The 19,363-nt window shown below is 38.1% G+C and overlaps 2 protein-coding genes across 9 annotated transcripts in view; both read left to right on the top strand.

Annotated features, from left to right (window-relative positions):
* The first annotated feature begins 3,871 nt into the window (after positions 1-3,871).
* On the top strand, positions 3,872-7,292 carry LOC115424861 (paralemmin-1-like). Its single transcript, XM_030142256.1, has 3 exons — positions 3,872-3,914; positions 4,478-4,555; positions 6,400-7,292. The coding sequence occupies exons 2-3, from the start codon at positions 4,513-4,515 to the stop codon at positions 7,290-7,292; spliced, it is 936 nt and encodes a 311-aa protein (XP_029998116.1). The 5' UTR covers positions 3,872-3,914; positions 4,478-4,512.
* Positions 7,293-9,006: 1,714 nt separating this feature from the next.
* The window catches only part of LOC115424936 (uncharacterized), a 32,340-nt gene continuing 21,983 nt past the window's right edge, over positions 9,007-19,363 (top strand). Inside the window, exons 1-4 of one of the 8 annotated variants that reach the window (XM_030142348.1) lie at positions 9,007-9,138; positions 11,912-14,456; positions 17,228-17,292; positions 17,750-18,075. In XM_030142348.1, the coding sequence (XP_029998208.1) occupies positions 12,008-14,456; positions 17,228-17,292; positions 17,750-17,848 (2,613 nt within the window). In that variant the 5' untranslated portion in view covers positions 9,007-9,138; positions 11,912-12,007 and the 3' untranslated portion in view covers positions 17,849-18,075. Of the gene's footprint in view, positions 9,139-11,911; positions 14,500-15,386; positions 16,894-17,227; positions 17,369-17,746; positions 18,076-19,363 lie in introns of those variants that run through there. The other 7 variants (XM_030142347.1, XM_030142346.1, XM_030142345.1 and 4 more) reach the window with 7 other exon arrangements.

Here is a 19,363-nt window from a genome sequence, read left to right as displayed (position 1 = left end):
AATCTCCCAATTGAAGGGGGTGGCACTTTGACTGGAAGATAACTCAAAAAATTAAATGAAAGTCCATATATGACTTCCTATCAGGTCAATAGTAACTAAATTGGTATCTCTAGCCATTTCCATCATATAAGCCATCAAAATATGGCAAATTATAAGTACAGGCACATTTTTAAGATTTCAAAAATTCATAAAAAAAAAAAAAAATCAGAATTTCTCAAAGCTATGATCAAACTTTGTAGTCATTGTCCCAAGGAAGTGACATACAAAATTTTAAATGAATCCAACCAGTCGTTTCCGAGAAGACGATTGTTGAAATGTAGACATTGGTGACCATGAATTTGACCCTTCAAGGTCACTCAAAGTCAAAGGTCACAAACCAAAATGCAAGTTCATATATGGCTTCCTATAAGAGCTCAATAGTAACTATACTGATATCTCTAACCATTCCCATGTTAAAAGCTTTAAAAAATATGGCCCATAAAGGCAAATTTTTAACATTTAAAAAATTTGTCAAAAATTCAAAAATCTAAATTTCTCAAACTCTGAACAAACTTTGTAGACATTGTCACAAGGTAGCTACTTTTAAAATTTGAAATGATTATGACCATTAGTTTTGTCGGAGAAGATGTTTGATGAAATTACTAACGATGACAAAGACGATGCCAGATAGCACCTACACAATAGCTCATGACCTATTGGCCAGTGAACTAAAAACAATGAATCTGTCGACTATACAGATGCAGCCACAACTCCCAATCACTATCAAGTAGGAGCAGATGTTTATAGAGCAGTGAATGCACACATACACACAGAGAAAATAAGGTTAGATATGAAGCAGCTTTCAGTGTGTTCATAATAAAAGCTGATCCAACAATATCTAGGTGCTCTTGCAAGACAGTTTTTAAAATTCAGTCCCCCAAAGTACTTTCTGATTTAAGATGTTGTGAAGGCAGAGAGCTCAAGATGCACAGTAAACACAGCTGCATGCCCCTGGAAGCTTCAGTTCTCCTCAAAGGCTGAACTTAAATAAATCTCAGCTAATTCATTAATGAAAATGAAGTAAACAGCACAGAGGTCTCTTTAAGTTTGGAGATGCAAATGCTATTTACAATCGCCTCTTGCCACATCGCGGCGCTTTGGCAGATTTGTATTCAATAAATAAACATAACAAAAATAATCTGTTAGTCTGTACAACCAGGATGTCACTGCTTTGAATTATGTATCATGAATAAAAAGCAGAGAACAGCATGACCATGTAAGGTTTCATGACTGCATGAGTAAACAAACATTACCCTCGGTTTACTGCATAATGAAACAGCCTGTTTGGAATAATATTGTACATGTGTGAGTTTTTTAAGGTCAATATGTGACCTACATTTTTAATTACAAAACTATTACCTTACATTTATCACTCTAAAGATACATTATATTGTGGCCTGTTAATGTTGGATTATTTTGTGTCTTTTTAACTTTTTTTTTTTACAACACTGAAGTGAAAAAGTGCGAGAAATGTCAAAGTATAAGAGATAATGTGAAAACGATTAAACCTTCTAACGTCAACAAAAATGTTGAACAATCCGAAGCCCAAATCAGTTTTTATTGTCAGCAGGAACTTGAATCATTATAACGCCTTTTGCCTATGGTCCATTCTTCTTTCTAGTGTTTGTTTTGACACATATGCAACAAGGATGTACGGGAACTGGCTGTTGCCATTGTAACAATAACAATAGACCAGTGGTTCTTAACCTTGTTGGAGGTACTGAACCCCACCAGTTTCATATGTGCATTCACCGAACCCTTCTTTATTAAAAAATAAAATATGATTTTTTTCAAATTCAAGACACAGGTATATGTTTTACTGGTGCACAAAATGAACCGTGCATTAACATCACTGTGTTCAAAGAACAAAACCAATACAGTGCATGAACTCACAACAAATTACATACCTTTTCACAAAGACATGACCTTTTTTAATACTACCACACTGAAATGGTTTTAATTTTTAACCTTATGTATTCCAATAATGAACTTATTGTATTTATGCTATTTATCATTTTTAACATTAACACACACCCATCACGTAATTTCCATCTTGCTACAATAATAATGAATATTTACTGCAAATCAGTGTGACTTCTGCTGTTGCCTTTGACAGACCAGTTCAGAAATGCGTGGCTTCACCTTGGCAAGTGCCACTCTCTTTCTCCATCCGCGACGGTGCGTCGGTCATCACATGATTGTAACTGACCAGTGCGGTGACCGAAAATGTAAACAAACGCCGCACATGGCTGCCTCCATGGTTAACAGGAAGTAGCAAAAGTCATAACAACGATGTGGAAAATAATTCATCGTCAGACGAGTGGAAGAGATTATAAACACTTCCGGATGTGTTGTAGTGCTATAAGCAACAACAATGCACTGTGTATATTGGATGTCAATCAGAGAAAGAGTCTCCGAAGCCGTTCGTTTACATACACAGACCTAGCCCAACACACACCCGACTAATGAGTCGAGTGTGTGTCTTGACCTCCGCCGAACCCCTGAGACTGACTCACCGAACACCTAGGGTTCGATCGAACCCAGGTTAAGAACCACTGCAATAGACTGAAAGGTAGCAGATTAAGAGAATGTAATTGTTTGTGACCAAAACATGGTAAACATGGATTTCTGTACTTAAAATAATTAAAGTCCAGCATATGACCTGCAGTGAAGCACAAGGGAGTACAATTGGTGTGTTTTTGTCTGTCAAAGTGGGTTCTGACTTGATGACCATGAGAAAATGTGGGTTCCAAAGTCAGGCCAGCTGATAACCACAGCACTAAAGACTCTGTTAAGACTTTGAAATCTGATTCTGAATTGATTAATATGAAATCTTTGGGAGACACCAAGCATTACAGTGGGTGAATTTCAACCCTTCCTCTTTAAAGGAAACATGATATTCTGTCCATAATAAAACAGGACTGAAAAATATGTTACAACTACTAAAATGCTCATTCAATGGAGAAATATGCACATATTTACTGATAACTGGGCTTCGATTTCTGTATACTTGTCACAGTTATACAGTCAATGCCTTCAGCTAGTACTCATGGACAACAACAACCATCCTGACACTGTGGAAATAACTGACCATGGAGTATCCATGACAACAACAGGAAAGGAGCTTGGTCAGCAGCATCTCATCTGCATTTAAAACAGTGGTTCAGACTTTTTCTGTTGGGACCCCCTTGGAGGGACAAATTTCATTGAAAGAAACATGAATATTATAACCATTCTTTTTGCTTTTCTTTCAATAATTTGTTGTGCAAATTAAAAACCACTTAAATTGTTTTTCTTTCAAAATTCAAATAATCTCAATACGTTTGCTCCCTGAGACAATAATTTTCCAAATAAAAATATGAAAAGTGAAATTATTTTGTTATAACTCTAACAATAAAGTCACTTTTTTAAAAACACATTTTTGGTAATAAAGATGAGTATTTTAACAGTATCCGTCGCTGCAATGAGCCTGTATTACATCGCACATATTCTCCGAACAATAAAGTGCAAACTGTGTAAAACAGAAACATTGTACCAACTGCTACATGTGACATTTATATTAACATGTTGGGGTATGGTGGAACTAAAACTTGTCTAACAGTGTGAAGGAGCCACCAGCAGAGCTGAAATTGTTGTGGAGTAAAACAATCTCAGCCTTTACACAATAGGACTGTGTTTGGTTTGTCGCCTCTCTGACTTGAAATGACTGATGACTGAAATATTTATGGCAAGGCACAAGCTGGCAAAGGCTTGAGAAAGGAGGATGGGGGGCATGTATTGAGTTGCGGTCTCAGTGACTGTTTTAAGCATATGACCTCGAAGAACACTTAAAATTGTCTCTTTTCTTTGCCCACAGGCTGACACTGACATACAAGGTAAGAAGTTGAAGTCAACAGTAGTGTAATTGCCATTAGCTTACCATCAGCTTCTATCTCTTCTTTGTCACTCTGATGGCTATGCCTGCCTACAATCCATTCTTTCTCGACAGATGATAATTTACCATAACTAAGTGTTTGCCTGAAGAATAGTCATTTAAATCAGAGTGACAGAATGGAGCCACAGCTCAACTTTGACTGTAATGACACAACTTAAACTCTCGCTTCTGATTTGTTCTGGAGTATGAGAACATCATTAGGGCAAAGGTTTCTACCAGAAAGCTGCTGACAATACCAAAAATAACCCCAAATAAACTGAAATACTGACTAGATCACACAGCTACTTGAGAATTGGATGGAAGACAAAAGTGGAAAGGATGCGAGCTTATAACATCTGACATAAACTGTGACCATCTGGCACATAACAAACTAAAAACAGGACACTGTGACACAGATATTTGAGTAAATACTATAGTAAGCACTTTGGTGCTCTAGGAAACTGATAGGGGTTTATGTCTGTAGAATTTATAGTACAAACTCTTACTGTGTGTTTTCCTCTGTAGTGATTGAAGAGGCTGAGATTTGCTGTTCCATAAAGATGGCACAAAGAATGTATGAAAGTGGGGAGGACGGCCGCTCAGGTGAGTTAGGAGAATAAACACATGGAATACAACAAAACTGTATGTTCATAAAACAGTATTCAGTAGATATAAACTGATATAGGATCCCCATTAGCTGATGCAGGACATCAGCTACTCTTCCTGGGGTCCTCCCATTATTGTTTAATACCTATTGATCCACTAATCATCTCAATACATGTATATCATTGGTGTCAAATGCAGGTTGTCATTCATTTCCTTCATCTGCTGTTTCTTTGACTGCTGTTTGTTTTCATATCCAACCAATTCTGTAAAGCCCTTTGAGGCAACCTTGTTGTGATATGGGGCTCTGCAAATAAAACTGAAGTGAATTAAACTGAATCTTTTCATGGTCATCAGATATGACCCATATGGATGTTGAGAAGCTCCGTAGTGAACGAGGAAACGTCATCTTATGCAGCATTGATTCATCAGTAAAACCCATGGAGTTCGATAAACAATAGTGGGTGGAGACACTTGTTTATACTTTCAATTATCAATATCCTTGCTCAAAAAGTCACTTTTTCTTTAGTTTTCTCTGTTTTGTAAAATAATAACCCTCAACTTTACTCTGGGCTTTAATGAACATCTACATGATCAGCAAATTAAATACAGGAAAATACCTGATTTTCACTGAAAAATACAAAATACAGAGGATAATATTATAACAAAAGGTTAAATAGATATAAAAATGCATTTGGAAGCTGCCACAAAAGTAACACTGGGTCTTTATGGGTTAAGGTGACTGTTTTGTGACACAACACTGTGGACATAGGAAAGGGAAACTGCCCCGTCTGTACAACTACAACAACTAAGTTTGAAGTAACAAAATAAATGCTTAAAAAATCTGGTAATTATAAACTAATGAAAACATAATGATGAATATTATATTCCATTTGTCCACTCAGTCCAGCACAAATCCTTGTAAATCCTATATATGGGACCTTTAAAGAACTGTATGTAGCACAGAGGTCCAAGCTCTGCATTTCATTTGTCTATGGTAATGAGGTTGTGCAATAACATGTGGTTACACACACACACACACACACACACACACACACACACACACACACACACACACACACACACACACACACACACACACAAAGAGACCCCATATATAAAATAACCACCTATCATCAGACAGTGTAACAACAACAGGATATTTCCATGACAACCAGGAAAGCAAACCCAAAGGTCACAGAATAATAATTAACTGGATCCTGAAGAGGAAAATATTCAGAAACATTAGCAAATAGTTTAATCCTAACCTCTGGGGCCCTAGCACTGCTGGAACAATGGACATTAGCAGTACAATGTTTACTACCTTAAAAAGATAAATATATGATTTGGCTGATGCTCGTAGGCAAAATGAAGTGCTTCCATTATTTGCTGTAGCCTCTGACCATTTTATTTAATGCTGCTCTGTCCAAGTTTGGCCTTTAGGGTATGACTTAATGATGGGACTGAGGTGAATGATCTCACCTCAGGCCCTGAGACCTGAGAACAATGTTATATTTAGCCCACTTTGTTACTACTGTTCGTTCCTTTTTCATGCTTGAGGGCTGTGGATGTGGGGCAAAATAGTGCTGCATTTTCCTCATTGTGCTTTCCTGTATTGCATGTTGTACCAGATCCTATATGTCGCAAAAAGTAATGATAAAATAATTTACATTGGAAGCTCTCACCTCTCACTATCACCCAGACCTATCTTTAAGGGATGTGACACATTTAAAAGTAGCACCTTCACTGCGAAAATTATAATATTTTTAGATAACTTTTGCATTTAACTACATTTGGCTTAACATTTTGTTGTATTCTATATGTTTGTGCACTTTGTATTTCAGTCCTGGGAATGTTGGCAGTGCAGGTGGAGAAAGACCCACAGACAGGTGCCACCACCGTCAAGTCGGTGGCCCCCTTGTCCACACCAGCTGGTGCTCCAATGGCCCCCACAGTCTTTGACGATGGCAGGAAGAGTATTCACACCATCAGTGGGTCCATGGGGCATCCCTCAATTGAAGAGCTTGGGCAGATCTTGAGCGTCATCGATGGGGTTGGGATGAAAGTGCTGCTGGATGAGGTCACAGTCACACCGGACAAGCCAGAGATAAAGATAGAACATGTAGAGGCCAGCAATGCTCCGGAGGGAAAGATCCCATCTATTTCTAACCATCCTGCCGTGTCAAAAGAGAACAGCTTTAAAAGTGACGATGTGGAAGCTACACTGGGACAGGAGGACTCTGCTGTAAATGTGGTGAATGTGATGGACGAAGAAGAGGACAGAAGCATGACAGTGGTTAGAGACATTGCAGGAGAAGTAGAAAATATAGACGATCAAATGTTGGATGAAGGTCCTGTAACCCTTGTGTTCCTGGGATACACAGATGCCACAAGTGGCCACAGTACAGATGTGTGCGAGGGACAAGAGGACCATGAAGGAATGCTGATGGCAGAACGAGTCATAATCACAGATGAAGGAGAGGAAATCATTTTAGGAAGTGAAACATGTCCTTCGCTACAGCCAACTTTAGATGAAGCAGAGGCCAGAGACCAAAAAGTGGAGAAAGACTCCCAAGACAAAGTATTTCAGAACGTTCCTCTGGATGGAAATGGAGCACAGGTTAAAGTCCCGGGAGTTGAAGGTGAAAAGGAGCTGCATAATTCATCTTCAGCCAGTCGAGCAGAGGGAGAGGTCTCATCCAAGCACAAGACGTGTCAATGTTGCTCTGTCATGTGAAGAAACTAGTGAAGAGAAAGGTTCTCCCTCAACTATCACCATCTTTAATTATATATTCTGTTATATTCATACCCCTTTGGCTTCTATTAGATTCTGAATGCTGCCGTACTGACTGGTTGAGACCATTCCACGCACAGACACCTCTCAAAGGTCCTGAAATAGGATTGCTGTCGGATCCTGGAGTTGATTTAATAACAATCACCTCACTGCCAAAGCTCAGGATCCTGATGTCAGATGGTCAGTTTACTCCACATCGATTCAAGAATGCTGTTTCGCCTCTGAGAACCCACCACTACTCCATGGTGCCAGAGGGAGAGACATTTATTATGTGAAATATCTTTTACAGAAGCTCAGAGAAAATTAAATAACACTTCCTCCCCCTGGTGGAAAAAGCTAAGAATTTCACACTGCGCTCCCGAGGATACTTGACAGATAACTCCTTGTTTCAACCTCAAGTAGCTAACATTTTCTCTGAATAGAAGAGCCAACGAGGCATCTTTTACAGTTTTGGGCAAATATTTCAATAACACTAATTATAACCTGATTCCTAAAATTCTGTATTAATCTATTCTAATATACATTTTCTCTTTTCTTAAATGGGTGGAAAAGCCCTGGAGGATTTTGAACTGTTGAGTATTTCTACTAACATTCTCCTATTCCTATCTGCAAATGTTTTATTATGACTATTATTGTAATTTGGTAAAGAAAACAAAGTTCTTTTAATAGTGCTCTCTGAAATTAAAATCAAAACACTATTGAGTTCACTATGTCATATTTCTTTGATCTTGAACTGAACTGAACCTAAAACAAGTGGTACCAGGCAAAGCAAACCCCGCCTCTCGCATGTATTTTAGCTTATTTTGGCATTGATCCAGCTGATGTCATCATGTCTATGCATGTGCTGATGTCAGCATATCAATTGCCTCAAAATATGTGCCAAGTTTGAAGTAAACTGAAACAAAACTGATGATTTTATGTACATTTGAAATTTCACCTACTATAAGTAAATGGGAGAAGAAAAAAGATTGAAAAAAATCATTGAAAAATGTAACTTTGACCTACTTTTCCCAAAATGTAACCACATCTATCCTGGGTCAGCGGCAATCTATAAACCCAATTTGGTATGAATTCAACAAATAGTTTTGCTGCTAGAGCATTAACAAACAAACTAAACAAATAAACCAAAAAATTACTCCTTGCCTCCCCTTCGGGGGGCAGGGTACTAACACAACACTCACAACTAATGCATGCAAACGATAATCATCCCAATTAACATCAAATCATTGTTTCTTTAGGCTTTAAGTTCCTGAGTGAAAGTTGAACAGGGTTATTGATGGTGTTAAACTCTCGTTCTAGGTCAGAACATCACAAACACTCACCAAGCAGAGGAACATTTTAGAAATCTAAAGGCAAACATTCAGTTATATTCAGAAATCATACATTGTTTCTTCTACATCAAAATATACAGTAATTAACTGCATGAATCTTATTGTGTGCTTTAGTTGAGAATGGAAATCAAATCTAAAACCTAAACTTGAAAGATAAAAAAATATATATTTAATCACTATTTATTATAATATTATCTCCCAGTCCTAATTCATCTTGTAACCAGTCACATGTGTACTATAGCTCAGCAGGCAAATGATGTTAGATATAATCCTATGGGTCATACCACGCTATACTGTGAATTAAAGAAGGGGACTGTATGGGTGTGACTCACATGACACATGAGGACAGGAAGGTACAGTTGATAAGCAGATCGGGAGGATCATCAGATGGATCATTTAGCATTTCCATGGAGGCTGGTATGATCATACACAGAAGATGACTGCACCGTGACCATCAGGTGAGTTTCTTGGAATGTTTCAATATCAAATGCATCAACATGTACTTGAAAATGTTAATGTCATAGTTATCTGAACGTCATGTTTCCTAGAATACTAGTGTAGAATGATACCATGGCATTTTTGTTTACTACAGTCGTAACAGTCCGTGCAAAAGTATTTGATAGTGGAACCATAAAATCGCATTTTTAACGGTACATATAATAACATTTTTTGCAATTTGATATCTACATTGTGTTATATTAAGGTTGGTATAAACAGTTTAAGCTCATCAAGATACATTAATACAGAGGTGTCAAATATATGGCCGGCGGGCCCAAAACTGGCCCACCAAAGGGTCAAATCCAGCCCCTGGGATAAATTTGTGAAATGCAAAGATTACACTGAAGATAATAGTTCAGGGGCCACATTCAGCCCAATTCAATCACAAGTGGCTTAGTCAGTAAAATACTATTATAATAACCTATAAATACTGATAACTCCAAAATGTTCTCTTTGTTTTAGTGTAAAAAAAAAGTAACATTACATGAAAAAGTTTACATTTACAAACTATCCTTTCATAAAACATGTGAATAACCTGAACAAATTTAAACAACTTGAAAAGTCTTAAGAGAAGTAAGTGAAATTTTACCAATATTCTGCCTTCTGTCTTTGTAGATTCACTGTGATCTGTAAGTTGTACATGTGTAAATGAGGAGATGAGGCATAAAATTATTAAAATTGCTCTTATTTTTTAAAAAATAAATTTCATTTTGTTCATAGTTTTTCATGTTATTCACATTTTTTAAAGGATAATATGTAGACTAAATATTTTCAATATGTAATTTTACTTTTTTCACTCTAAAACATAGAGAAAAGTTTGAAGGTGACATTATGTATTATCTTATTATTATTTTACTGGTCTGGCCGACTTCAGATCATGTTGGGCTGAATGTGGCCTCTGAACTAAAATAAGTTTGACACCCACGCAATTAATATGTCCTGTCGCTTGAGCTGGAGCTGCTGTTGATAATCCCTAACTGTACTGGAGCTGACATTAAGCCCCTGAATGAAGGTGTAAATATAGACTCAGATTTAACCCTGCCGCGCGGCAAACCAGATTATACAGGAGCAATATGTCTATTAAGGCCATCATACAGTATGTTGAAATACCATACAATGAGATTTAACAGATTATCCAGGTTTTCTATGATGAACCATACACAAGACAGGTCATACTCTGAGAACAAACATGAGGGATTGTTGTTACAGGGCTGATCATGTTACAAATCATTGATTATCAGATGGGCTCAGTCTCTTACAGCAGACACTATCATGGAAAATCAGAAAACAAACTGAAACTAATGAGACTCTTTGGCTGACAAGGCAGGGAGTTCCTTTACATTGTGTGTGCACCAAAACACGGAGTGGAAAGCCGATTAGTGGTTGCCTTTGTCAGCAGAATTGGCTGTGCTAGGTCACAGTGGAAGAGAAAAGTCACAGAAACAACAGAGCAACTCCAACCCATGAAAAAATTTTGAGACAGGGGCCGCCTCAAGAGGTTTTGGATTTTTGTCAGCATTGTTACTTACAAAGATGGCAGTATCTGAATTAAATGAATTTTAACATCATATCTATTTACTTTTACAGAATTTTCTAATTTGTATTTTGCTGGAAAGAAAAAAATAAGATGTCATTTGTATTTAAATACTTCAAAGGCGTGGATGTGTATATTTGTAACACATTAGTGAGTGTAATTTCATTCTTAAATAAGACCTTTATAACACCAGGTTTGAACTGTAGAAAAAGATTGTATGTGCCTTTACCTTACCTTTTAGGAAACTTGTCTTCATTTGTAATTTCAGTTTTTATTAGCATTTCTCAGAATGCCAGATTACATCTTCAACTGTCTTTTTTGTCATGAGATACACAGTTTAGTTGATAACATCTAAGATGCTAATCTTTGCCACTCTTCACTGTATGGGAGGAATTAACCACACGAGCCATTCCATTTCTGATAATTCCTTATTGAGTGTTTTTATTTCATTTATATGCAAGTGTTTGTGGTTTGAAGCAAGCTATTTTTTTGGTGTATTCATGCTCATTACAGGCAGCAGAAGACTTTAATATATGCATCTTTAAAAATCATAGGTAGAAATCTATAAATCTAATACTGTAATGCAGAAATCGTACCAATGCCATTTAATATTTGCACAGAACTCCAGCTCTAGTCTTAGTTTTCATCAACTAATTCTGTGGTAGTTTTACAGTATATTTGAGATTTATTGGAGAATTAGCACCATAAAATATTATACTTAAAATATATTAACCTTTATGATATATAGGCTAACATTTTACACATCCCTAAATTAATTTGAGTTGAAAATCTGTCTGCACAGGAACGAGAACATGATTGTATAGAGTGAGACGAATAGAAAAGCACCTCATTTTTAACAATTCCCTCAACAGTTGTAGCAGTCAGCACAGACATAGAGTGAAAATGTCTGATAAATAATATTGTAATCCTGCACAAATCTTCCATCTGCCTCACTCAAGGTTTTGTTAAACTCGTAAACATAGTTCTCAGCCAAATACGATAATTTAGTGGTTCCCAAATCATGCCTCAATTGTGCCAGATTTATAATCTTTATCTTAAAAAACAGCTTGTTTTTGTAAAATTTAATTTTACTAATTGCTCATCATCTGCTCCTCTTGGTTCAGTTCATTAATTGAGGCAGAATGATCTCCATTGTTAATCAACCTTATTTTGTCTTGTGTTCTTTATCTGAAGCCAAGTGGCGACATAATGAAAAGCTAAAAAATACCTCAAGTGATTAAAATCTTGTCACCGTGAAGTTAAAGGATCTCATACAAAGCCCTCAAGGTCCCAGGATGTCCCGGGATGATGGTGGACCGTGGATGAAGATGAACCCTGTGACAAAGACAACAGATGGCAGTCAAGTGGTAACCTCTGATGACAGACCCCAAGATGAAACAAAAGTTGTCCTCCCTGTCCCACCTGCTTTAGTCACAAGGTACTACAGTGTAATGGAGGATGAGGGTGCGGATGATGTCTTCATCCCATCATCTTTGCCTCGTCTCGCTACACCATCCTGCATTGACACCTTGTTACCACAGGGGGACAGCAGTGGTGCGACAGTCAATAATTCCAGTGTGACCCTTTCAAATGGGTCACCTGAAGGCACAGAGGCTAAAGCTAATCCAGACTACTTAGACTGGCATTGTGCAGAGAGGGAGTTAATGGACGCACAGAATGATGTTGATGAAGTATTAGACGGCACATCAGAGGCTTCTAAAGGCTGCACAAACAACAACAACGAAGAATCCACTCAACCAACAGGACAGGACCAAACTTCAATGGAGGCTGTGGAAACACCAGCAGTACTTGATCAGGATATCACAACAGGAGACAAAGGATTGAAAAAGGAACTTGAAGGTCTTGTAATTTTGAGCAAAGAACAGGAAAGCCAGAGGGAAAGTGATGTGAAGACAGAGAAATATCTAAACCCTGAAAATGAAAAACATTTTGATATTGAAGTAGAGAAAAAAGAAAAAAGAAAATCCATTGAATCTGTGGAAAAGCTGAAGGACATTCATCCTCTTGAGGACATGGGCTCAAAAGAAACAGATGACTGTCACAGTTTGAAGAGACCTATTTCAACATTGTCTGGCTACAGTGTGAATGATAATGATTTTGAGTCCTGTAGGCCACCAGAGCTTTACCAGTGCAACCAAAATCAGACAGATGCAACAGCAAATAAGTCACCAGTGTCTGAAATACAACAAACAGTATCCAGTGACAATCAAGAACATGTTGACACCACGTCTTTTAACTATAACATCACAAGGTATGACTGGGTGAGGACATCGTGCAGCACTAGTCAAACACCAGAATCCCAATGCCACATCTCAGAACCTTTGGCTCACTCTGATGAGCAAAAGGAACTAAATGAGCAACAAGATGCCGAGGGACCACAGGGATGTGAAAGCAGCAAGATAGCAACGGGTATCCAACAAGGCGAGCAACTGCTTCAACGTCTGCAGCTTGTGCAACAACGACAAGACACACATTTGCCAGAGAGCAAGTTTACTCAGCAGGTTGTCAAAGAAGTCAGAATAGAGCAAAAGATTGTAATTAATTTGACAGAAGGATGGGATCTGGCAGGGGAAAATGCAAAGGAAGAAAATAGGGTTAATGCTGTGAATGTTAAGGCAGAAAAGACAATCTTGAAAGTGAAAGATGTTATAGATGATGACAGTAAAGACCAAGAAACAAAAGCAAAGACGTCTTCATCCACAGCACAGCTAGAGGACAACAGCACTGACAACAAGTCTTATAGTGAGCAAAGTGACAAATGGATGTCTGCAGACTTACCCTCAATCAACACTACTGACGCGTCTTTCACCCACATTCCCTTCTTAACCTGCCACCGATTCTCAGCAGCTGAGACATCAATGGAGAGGCAGCTCCATGAGGTGACCCAGAGGAAGCAGAACCTGCAGAGAGCTGAGGGAACATTCAATCTGGCAGAAAATCCCGATGTATTAGAGATTCCCTTCAAGAGTAATATCTCACTTGAACCACTTCCCACCGAAGGGCTCCAAAAGAACTGGCAGTTCTCAGAGCAGAAGATGCAGAAGGAGATAAGTAAAGAGATTCAGAAGGAACTTGTGCTGGTCAACCAGGGGAAGATCCCAGGGAGCTACAGCAAAGGTGAAACTCGCCATTTAAAGGATACTAAACTGCTGTTTGAAGCTTTCCATCAGGACAACACAGAGGGTCCAACAAGGCACAGAAAGCCTCCCTCTTTAGGAATAAAAGGTCTTTTTTATCCATCTGTGCTTGAGCGCACACAGAGTTTAGAGACGTTTTCACTCAAAAGTTGCCCTGTTTCAAGAGCACATTCTCTCCGCCTGTATAAATCTGTAACTGCAGAGAGACAGAAAAGTCTGGAAAACCTCAGATCAAAGAGCCCAAATGGGGGCTCCCGAGACAAAACACGTTTATATCCTTACCCGAAACAAGAAAAACACATGCGTCTGTACAGAAGCATGGACTCCATCAATGCTGATGACTCTACAGCTGTGGACGCAAAGAGAAACACACAGAATGAAAACACCAGAGTAGAGTCTCCCATCCTCAAACAGAACCCATTCTTTAAGTTGCGTCCAGCCCTGTCTCTACAGCCAGAGGTAGAGAGGGACATAAGGGAGGCAAAGAAAAGAGAAGAGGAGCTGCGCCGACAGAGAAAAACACTGTATGGAGAAAACTGGCAGAAATCTGAAGATGAAGAAAAGCTGACATTCACATCGGTACCAGGTTAGTCTGCAGTCTGAGTCATGAGGAATGTAACCAGACATACAGCACAAGCACGTATGACACATGATCTATAGACATTACAACAGTAGGGAACAAACCATTTAGGTCCTTGACTGAAGTAAAAGCACCATTAGAATGATGTAAAAATACTCCAGTGAATGTAATACACCTGCATGAAAAATCCTAAGAAAAAGTACAGTAATTACAGCAGCATAAAGTACAGGCTGTCCATAAAGTCTATTTACAATTCAACAAATGTATTACAACAGCAAATGAATAGACAAATCTGTGGAAATTATTACAAAATGAAAAGTAGATTTTGAAGGGTTTTTTTTTTTTTTTTTGCCTCATTTAACACACCTCTCTATGGGCACCATTAGTTGCATGAAGCACATCAAGACAGTACTGGATTTCTTGCCATGTTGGCTGTAGCATAGCCTCATCAATGGTGGCAACGGCATCAGTGATCTTTTGCTTCAGGTCGTTGATGTCCCGTATCTTTGTTCAATACGCAATATCTGTAGCATAACCTCGAAGAAAGAAATCCAGGGCAGTGATATCTGATGAACGAGGTGGCCAGGGAACTGGGCTATCCCCTCCAATCCACTGGTCTGGAAATGTTTGATTTAGGAACCCACCAACATGCAGTCTCCAATGTGGTGGTGCACCATCTTGCTGGAAAATGATCGTTGGTTGGAGGTCATTCAGTTGTGGTGCCACATGTTCAGTCAAAAGGTAAAGGTAAACATTTGTAGTAATTGATCTCTCATTGAAGAAAAATGGACCAATGATTCAATTGCACATGATTCCACAATATGATTGAAAACTTTGAAAACCACAGAGTGCACAGAACAAATCAGATGAGCATATCATATCAATTTCTTTTGTAATAAATTTTTTAAATTGTAAAGAGACTTTGTGGACACCCTGTATGTACTGAAATAAAAGTAGTGTGCATCAGCGTTGTTACAGCATGTTACTGTTGTTGTGGCTGGAAGTGGCGCTGGTTTCACCTACTTTGCATTCAGTTTCATACGGAAGGACACCAAATAAATCCAAAAGCTAAAGCCCAACCTTAATACAGAAATAACAATATGGGGTGATAAGTGATGAGGACTTAAACGACCAATATTTACATACCTTACAGTAGTCTGTCAACCACTCCGATTGTATGTATAAGTGTAAGTATAAAGAAATATTTATGTCAGCTAAACCTAACCAGAGGTATGACAACCTAACTGTGTCAGGTTAAACACTATCTATAGTATTTTTTATTTTATTTGATGATGTACGCTGTTGTTGGAGATGTTAGCTTAACAGATAACTAATGAGAAAGGGCAGCATCACTAATATTTGTTTTTTGTGAGATATTAGATCATTTTAAAGTTCACCAAAATGAAACTACTTGACAAGTTTCGAGGAAATAACCACCATTTCCTGGAGCTGTAAACATCTCAAGTGTGAGCGTAACCACATAGTATTACCCGTAAAATACAAGAGGCCAAAAATCGGTGTTTTAATCTTTAATAATGTGTTGGATTTTAAAAGCATCTCACATTATCAGCTGTGCACAATCTTCATCAAAAAAGTAATTTTTATTGTTAAATAAATGTAGTGAAGAAGAGAGTATTTCCCTTACACTGAAATGCTAAAATAAAGTAATACATTGGAAATAAAGTGTAAATGTGTTAAAATTGTACTTAGATACAGTACCAGAGTAAATTGCTTGCTATTGGTGCCGAACAGACATGAACACATCGCAGCAGTCAGTTTATGGAACTATTTAACAGAAAAAGAAAAAAAGTCGACAACGTTAAAATGTTTATGAAATCCCTGCAGTAACAAGTTAACAAAGGAGTCACTTAGGTCTTTATTCATTCCTCATCTGAGCCTTTTGACACTCACTTTGCACACCTTAATGGATGTCTCTCTACATTAGCATCACATGGTGTTATCCAGGCAGTCTTATAGACAACTTAGCCGCCACCCTGCCAGCGTCTGTAAAGAACACATCTTTGTGACAGTGGTCTGATCTCAGTCAGCAGATGGTAGTGGGCAGAGTGACAACGTAACAGCTTCTATGTGAACTCTAGGTCAACCTAGGGGCTGTTCAAGCTCTGCCCTAACATTGTCTCAATGCAAATTAGGTCAGAGGGTTGATATGGAACACTGAGGTAAGAACATTTGTTGTATTTTCTGTGCATTCTTATGTTGTTTTGTTCTTTTTATGACCACCAAGGGAATTTGGGTGAAGCTGAGAAAACAGTGCATATAGTCAGTGCGTCATGAAGTAGCATGTTAGTATTTCCAGCCAGTGCAGCTGAATAATCCTATGTGAGTTGACTCAAACTGAAAACGAAGCGATGAACATGCGACAGCAACTTAATGTTTCTGCAGTTGGGCTAAATGAGGGAAATGAGCCATTAGGTCAAATAAGCTGTAACATTTTGATCTAACTGTCCATGATGCAACACAGTAATGTACAACCCACATTCACTGTAATATCAGCACTAAAGACATCTCAGTATCAGTTTGAAACAGAAAACATAACATCCAAGCATAGAATAGTGGGCAAGTTTAGACTCGTGTAGCATCAAAGCTTCTAGTTTTCAAGCTACCTTTCTCAAAAGTGCTACTCAATGATCTCATCAGATAATGATAAAGAGGCTTATTCCAGACACTGAGGGTATGAAACTCTAATTGTTAAATGGTCAACTCCTGGCCAAAATTGAATCCCATCATTTCATGTTTTTCTCCTCTGTGTCCATCAGATGTCAGGCATCAGTCCTGGAGGAAACTTGAACGAGTTTGGCCACCGCCCTCAAAAAAAGACCAGGTGAAATCTGAGCAGACTCAGGTGATGTGTCATTTTTCATTAAATACAATGGTTGTTTTTCTGGTTTTTGCTACCTGCATCTGCATTGTTAGTAAAAGGTGGAGTAAGATTTCTGAGAAAGCTGGTAGTTGGACTCAACCCAAGCACTTGTTCAGGCATGTAAACCATGAAAAAATTTTATGCATGTCTGAAATGACTTGTTTATGCATGTCTGAAATGACTTTTGTTTGAAATGACTTTTGTTTGGCAGGAGCCAAAGGAAAATTATTTGCTAAATTCTGTCTTTCTGTATTTTGCTATACTGTCCTCATGGCTAAAAGTGACATTAACTTTGATTATCTTTTTTTGCACAAATTGGTAAATGCTTGCAGGTAGAAGTTCATTCTGAAAGAGGATGAAGTAAAAGGAGCTAATCTCCTCTAAATCCTTTTTTTCCCTCTGTTGCATCTCACAGCAGGAGCCAAAACTTCAGTGGGCAGGAGGACAGAAAGCTGCTCTGTGGCAGCGCTGGGAGTCTGGTCAGATCAACGGGCAAACATCAAAGGAAAACAAATGAGGACATTAGAAAACAACTGAGGACAGCCATTCTGTCGTCTTCAATAATGCAAATAGGATATACAATGTGTAGATCTAGAGGTGGTACAGACTAGTGTACCATTGCACTGATAGTTTCTGCTTGAATGCTTTCCATATCTTCTAAAGCTAATTTGTATTGTGTTAAATACATTTTTGCATTTTATCCAGGAGGTAAATAAAACAAAGTAGTTGCTTGAATCACTTTCAGTTTCGTGTTGTCATAAGTCACCTAATTTTTTGATCTATTAATCAGGATTGCCATTTCAAAGGAGATGAATTTGAATAAAATTTTGCATAAAAAATTCAGTTGTTCTGCACTCTAAAGGTTTTTCATCTGCAAATGTAACAGTGGAAAAGCCTGTTTTTAAAATGAAACAGACCATATAGATAATGGAAGAAAGAAGTCCATGATGCCATGACGGGAAATACAAGGAAAACTTTCCCCCGTTGACCTGTGATCATGTTTACTCAAGAGAGTTCAGTTTCTAATCAGACAGAAGCACAGAGCTTAGGCGGTCTAAGTACCATCTGTTAGCATCCCCAGCTCTGCCAAGAGGGAAAGGACTTTCACTCTGACCTTCCGGGCTCAGATGTCCCAGTGTAAATTGGCTGGAGTTGTCACCTTCCCACAACTGCAGACACAGTAGACCTTTTTCAATGGCTTCCCCAACAATTCTGAATGCAAATTCAAAACGTCAGATGTTACCATTTGCTTCGAGTTTCAGATTGGTTTAACCCAATAAAAACCCAGTGCTACTTTTATGTCAGTTCCCAATTTTTTTTCTCTCTATTTAACATTTCCTAATTGATCTATTACTATTTATTGCAATATTTTTTTCTTTATTTTGCATTTTTTTCAGTGTAAGTCAGGTATTTTCCTTTATTGAATCCATTGATCATGTAGATTTTCATTAAAGCCCAGATTAAAGTTGAGGTTTATTTATTAGAAACAGAGAAAACTGAGGGAAAAGTGACTTTTTCAGTCAAATCTTTCATTAACTGAACATAAACCAAGTGTCCCCATCCACTGTCATTTGTCAAACTCCATGGGTTTTACTGGTGAATCGTTGTTGTAGAAGATGACAGTGTTTCCATGTTCACTATGGAGCCTCTGAACGTCCAAATGGGTCATATCTGATGACCATGAACAGATGGTAAACTGTATTTTACACCAATTATTTACCTATATTGATAGGATTAGTGGATCAACAGGTATTAAATAGTTTAGATCAGTAGGTGCTTTTGGTCGCCAGTGGATCTTTGGGTCTTTATGGGTTAATAAAAACAACACAGCGAATAGTGCACACAGACAGCCACATATGATGCATATGTCGAGGCCCAAAACGGAATCTGGCCCGATTCAGAATCGGGCCGGCCCAGAATGGAATTCTATTCTAGGCTGGCCTAGAATGGAATCCTGCTGCTATAATGTTATTTTTATACCATGTTTAATGCCAATGATCCATAATTCCATAATTTGTCATAATTTTACATT

Source organism: Sphaeramia orbicularis, chromosome 8 (assembly GCF_902148855.1).
Source record: "Sphaeramia orbicularis chromosome 8, fSphaOr1.1, whole genome shotgun sequence".
NCBI lineage: Eukaryota > Metazoa > Chordata > Actinopteri > Kurtiformes > Apogonidae > Sphaeramia > Sphaeramia orbicularis.
Note: the sequence above shows the minus strand (reverse complement) of the source record. Positions and strands in the feature narration are given on the sequence as shown.